The sequence below is a fragment of the Aotus nancymaae genome, unplaced genomic scaffold (genome assembly GCF_030222135.1).
Source record: "Aotus nancymaae isolate 86718 unplaced genomic scaffold, 86718_ANA_hifiasm-v0.15.2.pri h1tg000036l, whole genome shotgun sequence".
Classification (NCBI taxonomy): domain Eukaryota; kingdom Metazoa; phylum Chordata; class Mammalia; order Primates; family Aotidae; genus Aotus; species Aotus nancymaae.
The window spans coordinates 58,068,794-58,082,128 of record NW_026988450.1 but is presented as its reverse complement, the minus strand read 5'-3'; the positions used below and the strand labels follow the sequence as shown (position 1 = coordinate 58,082,128).

The window sequence follows — 13,335 nt, the reverse complement described above, 5'->3', positions numbered from 1 at the left end:
ATTACATAGGAACATTTAATTTTATAATGGCATTTGCTTTAGAGTTAAAACACTATGAACTGAGTTCTTATGAATTTCCCATGTGCTCTAAAACTAACAGATTATTGACAAATAACTTTTTAAAAATTAAAGTAGAAGAACTCAGTCTATACATTAAATATCCAAAGATGAGAAGAGCATCTTTGTATTCTATGCATATCATGTTAAATTAATTGTATTTTTTAACACCTAATATAATAATTCTGCAAAATCCATAAATGTTTATCAATTAGAAATTAGGTTACAGGAAAACTGGTCTTATCATCAGAGAAATCACAGCTGTAGTGAAATTGTGATGAAGATAATGTTGATTGACTCTACCAGCATACCTGAGACATAGTAGATGCTCAATCATACTAGTTTCTTTCTGTAATGAAAAAAATCTCATATATTCCAATCCCTTTTCCTCCAGTTTATGAACATATGGGTATGTGTTTATAAACACGCATATGTTTGTGTGATTTGGGGTGCTCTATTTATACAATGCCAAGATTATTATTTATACCAGAATGAAAAGTCAGTTGACATACATTGCTTACTGTCATGCGGGTAGAATTTTAGGGTATTTCCTGCAAATATTGGCTTGCATTTGTTTACTACTATAGCAACAGGATAAAAATGTCTTGGTGGAGTAGATGAAGACAATTTTCAAAAAAGCATATTCTAGAATGAGGTTCTGGATAGTAGAGTCTTCATGAAACAGCATTTAAAAACAAGTTTTGAAAGTAGAATGGCATATTCTTCATTAAGAAGGTGGGTAGGCCTAATTATCATTAGCAACTAGGTTCTAGAAAAGTCCATAAAATAGGGATATAGACTGGAGAGGGAAAATGCCAGGCTATGGGGCATGTAAAGGTATGGGTACTTTTTGATCATCTAGTCATTAAAAATCAGTGACTACCAAACCATTACCAAGGGCAATTTACACCATTGAAGATTCTGGTTGGCCAAATCTCAGTAGGTAAGAGATTCAGGTAGGAAATGACAAATGTCCTGGACAGATTCATTCACAAGTCTCTAATAATCACTGCATTAGCAGATCTCGATCATAAATATAAAAGTGAGAAACTGATAATATGATGAAATCAGTTTTAACTCTACTGAAAATAAAGCCAATAGAATTTTGCATTGCTTTGATTGAGAATCTGTAAACAAAATATCACTAACGTTTGAGAAAAAACAAAAAAAGAACCTACAAACAACAAGCAGTTAGGAAGAAAAGACAATTGCAACCAAGGTAAAAATCCATACACTACAGTTCTCAGTGGGAAGTCTTCATCTGGAATGGGGATACCAGGATTTTGGCTGATTTAGAGTAACAATGAAACTTTTACAAATGTTTCGGACTTTTAAGCTAGATTTTGCTTGAAGGATGGCTCAGTAGTTCATAAACAAGAATGTTCAAAAAGATTTTCTTGCTTAAAAGCTTCAAAGAAGAAGCAAAACTTTATTATAAATACTTGCTTTTGTCTTGGCTATACTTTTCAAAATTAATCATATGTTAGTTTGTATCTTCCCAGTTACTTAATCTGGGTTTTTACCTTGTTCCATCTATCATGCAGGAGGCTGGAAGAGTTGATAAGAGTTGGATTTATCTTAAAATCTACATTTCTCCTTAATTAATAATTTTGGATACTTTGAGGTTTATTTAACATTAAAGTTGAGTGATGGTTATCTGCCTTCTAAGATATAAAAATCATCTCAGAATTTTATAAACCTTATGACAATTTTTAAAATACAGTGAACATGTATGTCTAAAATCTTATTTTTACTTAATAAATAAAATGTTTTCTATAATATTTTCCCTTTAATTTCAGATATTCATGAGCTAGCACTGTACTATATTAAAAGGAAATACTAAATGCAAACGTAAAAATCTGCATGTTGTCAAATTATTGAATGTATAAATAACTTAGGGGGTTGAAAAGGGACATTTGGTAAGGTTATTATGAATAATGTAAATTGCTGTCTGGATTTTACTGAAACTCTATAAGCCCAGAAAATATAGTAAATTTCTTAAGTTCAACAAAAAGGGCTAAACTTTCAGTTTTTAATCATTTAGCTATTTCACAGATCGGCTTCATTTTTTGTGATACTAGTTTGAAAGAAGGAAAGTCTGAATCATCCTCCTTAAAGTATCTAGGGCCAGGACTTGTTAGAGCATTGACAAAAGACTGATCTGCTCTGTCTTCACATACAACTATTGGCCATATTCTCCCTTTTGTTGATTATTGCACAGATTCTCATTTTCTTTGTGGTCCATTTTCCTCTAATTCATGAATCAACTTTGGCTAAAGGATACCTCAGAAGCCAAGCAGGTGTCATCAAAAGACACTTTTGTGGCAGACAGGTAAGTGTCAGTGACAGTGATGTCATCAAGCTCTGTGCTGAAATGGTCTGACTCCTTGATGACACTGTAATTTAGGGCCACAGTGCAGTTAGCAGGTTTCTCTGTTGGTTTCTGCTTGCAGTTGCAGAGCTTTCTGAAGGCTGCACGGAATTTCTGGGACATGAGATTGTAAATCACTGGGTTGATGGCACTGTTGAGATAAATGCAAATTCTGCAAAAGAGCAAGAACCAATTTTCTTGGAAAGGAGTGGAGAGAAATGAGTTGACAACCACAAGAGTCCTGTAGGGCATCCATAGAAGGGCAAACAGAATTACAACCACTGCCAGCATCTTGGTAACCTAAGGAGAAATAGAGAGAAATGCTGCACAAACACAAATGAAAACAAAACAAAACATGCTTTCTTCTCTCACCCAAACCTTTAGTTCCCAAAATGTGATCTGAGACAAAGACTTAGGTGCAGGTCATTTACTGGAGAAATAATCCTAGGAAGCAGGATTAAGGGTCATTAATTAGAACAGAATGCAATAGACAAGGAAAAGCCAAAGTAGGGTGTGCTATTGAGATAGCTCCCCCTATGGCCAACTCTGACTCAAATAATGCAATTGAGAATTATCTGTCAGAAGGAAGAGAATGGATGCTGGTGTCCATTCATTAAAGGGTGTTGTTAAGGACTTTAACTCCTGTGTACTTCCAGAATTCTCTTGCCTGAAAACTCCTAAGGCCTTTAGAGAGGAACTTGAGGCCAAGAAGAGGAGAGACAAATGGTACAGTGGAGGCCTGAAGTGGGATGTTTCCAGCTGCAGGAACCATCTACTGCAGCTATGGCTGAAATCAGAGTCTTGTAAGAGGATGTTAGCACAGGGTGCCGAAAGTGTCTGTGACAAGCATTAGGAGATTTAGGGTCAAATCCCTTCTTTACTTACCTTATGTGTGGCCTAAGAAATTATCTTAACCTATCTTACAACTCATCTGTAAAATGGAGCCAACAACGCCCTCCTAAATCAAATGAGGTAACAGTGGATGAAAAGAATGATGCAAAAAAGTCGGTGTTTATTGAATGCCTGCTATATGCCAGACCCTATCCAAGGTGTTTGATGTTTGTTATCATGTTTAAAAAGTTTAAAACCTCCTAAAATAGGTATTGTACCCACTACTTTTTCAAATTAGAAAACAAGTACAGAGGCTGTTAAGTACTTTGCTGGAAGCTGTAGAGTCTCAGGCCAGGATTAGTGAGTGAGCTTGAATTCCAAGCTTTTGCACTCTTACAGGTTAAAGGGAAGTGAAAGAGAGAGAAAGCAAATGCTGGAATTCTACCTAATGCTGAAGCCACTCCTAAGTATAAGCAATGCACAGGAAGTTAGACAATAGATAGGATGAGGTTAATATCCCACATTGCTCACTGATCACTGAGCTTCATTCTGACTCAATGTATGTTAGGATACTAACACTCCCTATTTTACCACTGGGAGTAGGAAAGTTGTTCAGTGAGATTTCACATTGGTTCATATAATACCAAGTAAGACATTCCAGAGATTCTGACTTGTTTTAGAGTCAAGGAGGGTCTACTTAGCAAAGGAGTTAACTGAAACATGATTTTTCCTAAGTGCACTTTTCTGTTTTAAAAATATATAAGTAAGTATTTTAATTGGTCACAGGAAATCACTTATATATTTTAAAAATATGTAAGTAAGTATTTTAATTGGTCATAGGAAATCAAAGTGATAAATGGTCTAAGCTTTTGGAGGAGATGCTGTGATTATCATCTTCATTGTTATCATCAACCACATCCCTGCCTTTATTCTCTGCTTGGTACTCCAGACTCTCTGAAATCAGATCACTGCTTCACACTTGTCAGCATTCTCCCACTCCCTGTCAGGGGTAAAGCATCCTGCATTGAAATACCTAGTTTAGTTTACAATTAGATCTCTACCATCACATTTTAGTCCTTTAAGATGGCACAGGTAATCTGAAAAGTGCTATATAAATGTTATCTTATTTAATGCTTATAGTAACTCCACGAGTAAGCTAGTATTCATTTCATTTTGCATATGAAGAAATTAAGGTTTAGGTAATTTATATGATTTGTCTACAGACACATGAGTAGTAATTGACAGAGCTATGATTCAAACCTATGCACTTAAGACAAAAGTCATGCTCCTTCCTTTATACTTTGCCCTTTCTATGAAAGTTTCTTGCATTTTTGTTAACATTTCTACTGTATTATTTTCATTATGGTCACCAAAACACTTAACTTCTTCAATGTACAAACCAAACCACAATTACTGCTGCTAAATTTCAGAAGAAAGGTTGAATTTCATCTACTTTTATCTTTCCCTACAACTGTCAGGTGAAACATTGAATCCACATTGAATCCACATGTAACATCTACCTGCCTCTTTTCACTGAATGTCAGTGAAGGGAGCAACTTAGATTGTATGGAGAAGAGCAACCTGTTGCAAGGTTAGTATCTCTCCTGTGTATTTCCGCAGCACCTTCAGGCATACTTTGACATCATTCCCAAAGATTTCATTGCAGTGACCTATACTTGTTTATCTCTCCAATAAATAGTAAACTTCTTCACAGTGTGGGTAAATTTACTCATTTCTCTACTCTCAGGGATTTAGGGCACTATGTGACATAAAGTGGCCCTAAGAAAAACTTTAATAAATTCAGGCATGGAAGGAATTATTTAAAAATATGTAATTATGATAATTTACTGTGCTTTAATACTCTGCTGTATTATTATAGGGTTTTGCAAGAATATATTATTTAATATTTTTAAAACTCTCTTAAATGGATATTAGGTCAATTAGTAAAACGAGTCCTTAATACATTTCAATTTTTTGTTTATAGTGTATTTGTAAAATGTTAAGGAGATGTGAAAAGAAAAAAATATAATAATATTTCTAGGATTTACCCAGAAAAACTATACCTCCAGTGAGATGAAAGAGAGTACGTTTAATCCTGCCCATACTTATTTTTAGTTAATTTCAAATTTTTGATTTAGTTTAATCACTTTTTTAAATGTTCACAAGTTTTTACTTTAGATATAGTTTGGATTTTAACAGCTCATACTCAATGTAAGAACAAATGCCTAGAAAAGAAATGCCATGAAGATTGTCTTTTATACTCAGGTAATTTCACTGTGGTTTTAAAAATTTTATTTCTGCTATTATTCCTTATCCTGAAAACGTGACATAAATGTAGATTTGAAACACATCTTAAAAACCTCATTGTTTTTAAACATCGACATTTTTGCCAGAGTAGCAGATAGGGTGTATGGTGATATGAAAGACGGCTTCTTTACACCAGCCTCTGCCCTAAGATTTAAACGTTCTTGAGAAATAGCATGACACAATCTTTGAGTGAAAATGATCTTACAATATACTTTTGATTGGGAATGATTCTATCCATTCATTCTAAGTTACGTATTTGCATCCCTACTGTGTATCAATCAATGTTCTGGCTCTCAATGATTTGACAGTGATCCAGAGAGACATGGCAATGCCTTCATGTACCTTAAATCTGATGAACAATTATAATACAATATGACAACTGCTCAGACAGAGGAATGTTTTGGTTCTAAGGGAACCCTTGATATAAACTTGGGGTTGAGAGGTTGTTAGCAAGGGCTTCCTTGTCCAAGTGACATCTAAGTCAAAATCCTAAGATAAAGAGAGATGAGAAGACTGTTCTTGCAGAGATTAAGTGTGTGTGACAATCTGGAAGCATAACAGTGGGCATATCATGGGACTAGAAGTAATTTAGTACGCAGATTTCAATTGCAGACCATGAATGTAGTGGCACTATCTCTTTCTCTAGCAATCTTGTGGAAACCACTACAAAGCCATTACTTTTATATGATGAGGTGATGTCACACTCTGTGGAGCGCCTGGCTTCCATTCCTTCTGCTTTCCCTACAGAAAGAGATACAGCTGCCAAAAGGGGCACAGGTATATCGAGTTCTGAAAATGTCAGCTCTGTGGAGTCATTTTAGTCAGCATAGAAGCAGGCAGCCATTTTTGCAGAGTGTATTGAAGGCAAGCAAAGGAGATTGCAAAAATAAATGGATTAAAATTTAGTATTTAGAGAGTGAGCTTGCTGGCAGAGATGGTTAAGGAGAAGGGCAGATGAGAACAGGAGGGTCTAGGCTTGATGGCTTCTGTTCTTGGCCACTCTGGCTAAGCGTTACCTTCTTTGTGATGATCAGCTGGAAATTTTGGTATCAAACTCTGCTATATATCTTTTAGTCTTCACTGTATTTAATATGTAAAATAAGCAGCATAATTCTCTTACAAAAGTTTGAGTTCAGTCCTTCTCAAAACACCCTTTTGTCATCTTTATAATGCCTCTAGATAAAGATCCTATTCAGGTAGTTATTTTTATAAGTGTGAATTGGACAGATTTCTATCTTATTGCTAAAATTAAGATTATAGTTCCTCAAGTGGGCTGTATATGCAGTTCAACCCTGTGTATATATGCTGCATGGAAGAAACAGGCTAATTGGGTTCTCTTCTAACATGCTTACGAATCTTCTATTACTAACTACTATCACTACTGTGATACCACCAGTAGTTACTACTGTAACTACTGCTATGACTCTGACTACAAGTTCTGAAACTATTAACTAACATTAGTATATTGCCTTTTTGTTTTAGAAAAGTATTAGATTTATAGAAGAGTTGTAAACACAATGCAGAGAGTTGCTATATACCCCACACCAAAGTCCTTCTATTATTCACCTTTTGCATCAGTATGGCAGATTAGTCACAATTAATGAATCTACGCCAGTAATTTTTATATGGAGTTAGTTAGCTCCATGCTTGATTCAGATTTCCTTACCTTTTACCCAAAGTTTCTTTCCTGTTCTAGGATCCCATCCAGAACACCATATGATCTTTAGTTGTCACAGCACCTTAGGTTCCTCTGGGCTGGAACAGTTTGTAAAATGTTCCTCTGGGCTGGAACAGCTGATGGTCTTGATAATTTTGAGGAATACATGAGGTATTGTATAGAATGCACTTTAATTTGAGGTTGGCTGATGTTTTTCTCATGGTGAGACTGGGGTTATGAATTTTTGAGAGGAAGGCCACAGGAGTGACATGCCATTCTCAACATAACATATCAACCATTCTCTCTTGAACCTGCTCCAAACAGTCTTGCCAGAATGGGAGAAGATGTGAAGATAGTGATAGTAAACATATCTTTTGAGAATTTTACTGGAAGAGGACAATTAGGGAAACTGTTCTAGAATAGTGAATAGTCCAGTGCACAGTGTGGGGTTGTCCTCATCTCAAACATATCCACAAAATTATTTTTTGAATATCTGCTTCGTCTTTATTTCTTAGTCACACATTTAAGAGATCAACATAATGCATGAAAAAATGTGACCTTTCTCATCAATGCTCCAAATCCTGAGTGGAGTTCTGATAGCAGTTAATTGTTGAATTCTTTAAAATTAACAAAGTTCTTTTATTGTAATTGAACTATTTTGTGCTTATATTTTTCTGAGATTTGTAGGACAAGTGTTATCATTACCATTTTATTGATGAGGAATTAAAAATTGAGCTCAGAGAAGCAGAGAAATAAAGCCATACAGCTTATACATGTAAGAAACAAAGCTAGCTACTGAACCAAAGTTTTCTGAGTCTAGCTCTTGTTTTCTTTCCAGATAATCACAAAAAATCAATATATATAGTGAGTTGAATAATTTTAATCACTGTAAATATTGCTTATGAACTATTTGGAAGGCATAATAGTGTTGCCAGAAATCACTGGTAACTATGGAATTGTGGGGTTTCTGCCCCAGATTGGAGTGCTACATTCAGAAAGCACTGATTAGGAAGAAGAAAGTTTTCATAATAAGGCAGATAGAACTCCTTCATACTAATCTATTTCCTGGGGAGAGAAAAAAAGAAAATTGAAAATGCAAAAATAATCACATTTTAAAAATGAAAACTTTCATTTCTTGGGCCACAGTCCAGTTAACAGCATGCCATTTATTAGGTTCTAGTTACATAGTATCTGGGGACATTTTGATTAATTATCAGATATTAGCTTATAGGTTTATGTAGGAAGTCATAAGGATTTGATTCATACCTCAATTCCCTAGGAGTTTTAGTCAAAATTTTTGTACTGATTCAGACAAAATTCTGAATTTTGATTCTATATATGATTCAGAAAAAATTCTGTGCATGCTCATGTATCTTGCTAGTATCTGGATACTCTTGCTTTGGAGATAAAGAGTATGGCTTTGTTCTTCTGTGTGTTATTGAATGACAATATGTAGTAGGTATAGAAGAAAGAGTTGAAATTTTCATTCAGCATGGTGGTTTCACAGTCCTTTTCTACCTCTGAAGACACTGGGCAGGTAATATGACTTTTGTCTGAACCTAATCTAAATTCCAGGGCAATCTTAAGTTGTGAAAAAAGCTCTGTTAGTACTAAAAACCAAAGCCATATACCAGACGGTGACAACCTTATCTTTAAACTTGTATTCGAAGACTATTTATCTCTTTTATAATGAGTGATCTTCAAGGGTATTACAAACAGATAACTTTAATTTGTGAATAGACTCTTTATCAATTTTGGATTTCACCTTGCATAATGCCAAAACCCCTGTTTGGCTTCATTCACAAAGTAAATTAACAACAGACCTTCACTTCATCTCTACTCTACAAAACACTGGGAGAAGTCTTTTGTACATATGCCTGGCACATAAGTACTCAATGCACAGCTAAATTATTATTGAGTAAATACTTATTTTTCACAAATGTTAAAATATTATTATGGAGTTATGCATCGGTTTAGAATTTGTTAAATTAGCAAAAATACTCTAGTTCTTGTATTTCTTCTGGCTGGAATACTCTCATTTTCAGAAATATACTTCTTTCTGGAAATATTTTCTTGTTAATGAATACAAAACATTTAGTCTTTATTATTCTAATGCCATTCTTCAGAGGGTAACAATACATTCTGTGCTTGGACTCTGTCCATGTTCTCCAGTATTTCTGCATATTAACAAAGTGTCCTATAACTGGGAATATTTTACTCTCAGATGGCCCTCAGCAAAGTGATCAATGACTCTTTAAATTTTGTTAAAATAATTGTGCTAGCTGAATGATGAACTTGACACGATAATTAAACAAATCTGAATTTAGCCAAGCTTCCACACTAATTGGAAGCTCTGGGAATTTCTTCTTGCAGATTATTCTGCTGTTTTGATTTATCTCTGGACATTCAGTTTTGTTTTTTTGAGATGGAGTTTTATTGTTTTGCCTAGGCTGGAGTGCAGTGGCATGATCTTGGCTCACTGCAACTCCACCTCCAGGGCGATTTTCCTGCCTCAGCTTCCTGAGTAGCTGGGATTATATCTGTGCACCACCACGCCCGGCTAATTTTTGTATTTTAGTAGAGGTGGGTTTTCACCATGTTGGCCAGGCTGGTTTTGAACTCCTGACCTCAAGTGACCCACGCTCCCTTGGCCTCCAAAAAGTGCTGGGATTACAGGCATGAACCACTGAGCCTGGCTGATATTGATCTTTCAAAAGACAGTTATAATCAATGTGGGGTGCTTCATATCATGGAGTGAGATCATTGATGGGGCTTAAAAGTTGAATGAGGGGGCCAAAACGAGGGCTTGACATCAACTCGTCAGTTAATTATAATGAAAGTGAATGACAACTGAGTGGTGATTCATGGTGGAGAGACTGTGGACTGATATATTCTGTGTTTTGCTTATGGATTTCTTGCCAAGAAGCCACCCAGGGATGCTAATGCATAGGTTCTTGACTTCACTTGCCAAGTACTGTACCTAAATGTTTCATTCAGAATAGCCTTTCTGGCAAGCATTATGGAGTGTTTTCTGGGCTCTCTTCTGATTAAAAATGCTCAAGAAAATATTAGCAGGGATTCACAATAGAGAAACTTTGGTTGTATCTGATAAGGAAAGAGAAGAAGGACTGAAGGAAAAGAAAACACTGACACAGGATTTTTATTTTATTTTTGTTTTCGTTTTTTCACAGACAAGTTATCACTGTCACCCAGGCTGCAGTACAGTGGTGTAATCATAGCTCACTGTAAACTTGAACTCCTTGGCTCAAGCAATCCTCCCATCTTGGTCTCCCAAAGTGCTGGGATTACAGGTGAGAGTCACTGTACCCAGCCAGGATTTTTAAAGTATAAATTTATAAGTGTGGCACATCAGTGAAATGGGGAAACAAAGTATTTTCTTCACAATTCTAGAGTGCGCTGAGAAATATAGGAAGACTTCTTTTTTGAGCAAGACATTTGAGGGGACAGTAAACTACACTTTATATCTCAGGAGGGCTGCATGCACCAGCAGGGCCGTGAGTTGACACTGTTATCAGGAGGATATCAGAGCACAGATGACAATAGGATGGCTTAAAGCTATGTAGAATATGACATGACCCTTCCTCTGTGACACCTTCGGCTCTCTAGGAAAATAACTTAGCATCATCAAATGCAAATGTGAAGGTACTTCTTATGGAAAATGAACAGAGCTCTGCTTTTCACTCTGATGTGAGATGAACCCTCAAAGCCTTGTACTTTCTTTCGAGAAGAAAGTTAGAGGCACACATACATGAAGAGTGGGAAAGTGATGGGATTTTGAGCTGTCCTGGTTAGTGGAAATAGGGTTCAATGCTAAGTTGTACCAACATTTCTCAGTATAAGAGAGGCTCCAAGTGATGGTGAGCCTTGCTTTCTGAGAATCAACAACAGTCTATGTGCGATGGGAACTATGCAGTATTTTTGGAACATATTTTAATCTAGAATGGAAAAAATAGATGAAAATTGAAGGTATTCTAATCTAAGTAATAGGAATTAGCAGATCAAAGGAAGAAAGATAATTAGAATATATGAAATACATAGCATGCATCAGGCAAGGCACTTGATATATTTTTCATAACAGCCCTACTTTTTATCTACATTTTACAGATGTCAGAAAATGTATATGCTGGTGATCAAAAGCCACACATTTGCTGTATTGGTGTATCAAAATGATACATTGGACTCCAACATCATCTTTTTCTCTTTACTATAATGCCTTGAATTTTGGGAAAGAATATTTTTCCTGAAATTTGAAAAACCTAAAAGCAAAACTTGGGCTTAAGTTTGGAATTGATGGAGGTTGTATGTGGGAGTGGAGCAGGGAGAATGAAAAACTAACTCTTATTTCTACACAAGGGTTTATTATGCCTATCACACCTAACAAAGATATTCCTGTTCACACTGTGATACTAAGTTCTTATGGAACATATTTTTAAATGTTTCTTATCTCAGGGTTCTTCTAAGAATGGAAAACAGCTGTGTGCTAGGTAAGATTTGAATCTAGACTTGAGGATTAGATGTAACACTTTCTACAATGCTAGCAACTGTTGTAGTGCTGAGGTTTCAGTATTGATTATGGAGTCTGGTAATCAGGAATGATGAGAGGTTGGTTTTTCTCCTGTTGCTTGGATGTTTTCTTGTTCACAGGAGGTGAGTATTTAGAAACATGCTGGGAAAGAAAAACTCAACTGGCAGAATTTGGATTCAAATTACAATAACATCTAAATTTAGAAAACAAAATATCATTTTGAATTCTTTTGTGAGCCATGCTAGAAAAATGCTACAGTTGATCTGCCATGGGCAGATATTTATCCTTTTCTAAATATTCTCTCTTCTAAGTAAATTACTGGTAAATAGCTAAGCCTGTGGAAAAGTCTGCCCTAATATAGCTCGCTTTAATTTTCTTAACTTTGCTCTCTAGGGTATGTTTACTTTTCCTGGTTATTTTTTCATTTGGAACTAGTTTTTAGGAATTCTAATTGGGCACCTTGGCTGGCTCCGAGCTGCTAGCTGTAACACTTCTCTGAAGACACTGATCTTTCCCAAGGGAGATATTTCACAGCCTCTTCTCTCCCTCATGCTTCTCTGGGCTATACAGCCTGGTAAAGGTGACATTGTAAACAGAGACACAGATAAGTGATTCCTCAGCTGCTTACCCAGTAGGGGATGGGAAATCAAAGAGGATATTTTAAAATGTAGAATGCAAATGATGGAGAAGCAGAGAGATGATGGTGATCCTTAAATAGAAGTAAAATTCTCAGAGCTGCCAGATTTTTAAGAGGACATTTAGTTGTCTTGCTTCTAAAAATCTTGGACAAAGTCCCTCATCATACAGCTGGGAGCACCTGGGAGGCATCAGACTCCTACTCCACCTGTGTCTCTCCCAAGGGAGACAGCCTGTACTATGCTCAGGCCTGGAGTTACAGAGCTAATTTTCTAGCTATCCTAAAAGACTCACAGAGTTAGCCAAAAGATAGGCACATTATCTTCCCTTCAGCAAACCATTCATTCAACCTTTTCCACTAATTTTAGCTTTTTGATGAACTAAATATGATACTCAAAATCGGAAGCCTTGGTTTTAAATCTCAGTTTTACAAACCATTGCCACTAAAATATTTTTTAGCCTTGATATCTGCATTTAATGTGAGAAAATATATGCATGAGGATTCATTACAAGGAGAACATGAAAACACATTATAACATGCACTATACTTTTCTAATCTAAGGGGCTGTTATACTCTTTATCTTGTCTTAAAATCTGCATCCTTGGTAAGAAGTGCCAGCTTTATCACTCTGTGTTAACCTAACAGACTGAATGGAGTTTCTTTGTACTTACCTGCTTCTTCACTGCTTGACTAGAAACATAATTTGAGCCTACAAACCATGCTGGCCTTGGCTATGAGTTCTAAGCATTCAACACAGATTAGTATTGCATCACAGTCTCTTTTGGATGATACAGTCAGGATTGATTTTGTAGTGTTAGCATAGTGATGAAGGGAACACGCTACGGAAGTAGACCTAGCTGGACTTTAAATCTAGTTCTGCCACTTGCTATCTGTGTGGCATTGGACAAGACATTTCACCCTTGTAAGCC

The 13,335-nt window shown here is 36.0% G+C and overlaps 1 protein-coding gene across 1 annotated transcript in view; it reads right to left on the bottom strand.

Annotated features, from left to right (window-relative positions):
• Positions 1-234: 234 nt before the first annotated feature.
• TRHR (thyrotropin releasing hormone receptor) overlaps positions 235-13,335 on the bottom strand; it is a 35,081-nt gene continuing 21,980 nt past the window's right edge. The window contains exon 3 of the mRNA XM_012443322.2: positions 235-2,728. Within this exon, the coding sequence (XP_012298745.2) occupies positions 2,321-2,728 (408 nt within the window). The 3' untranslated portion in view covers positions 235-2,320. The remainder of the gene's footprint in view (positions 2,729-13,335) is intronic.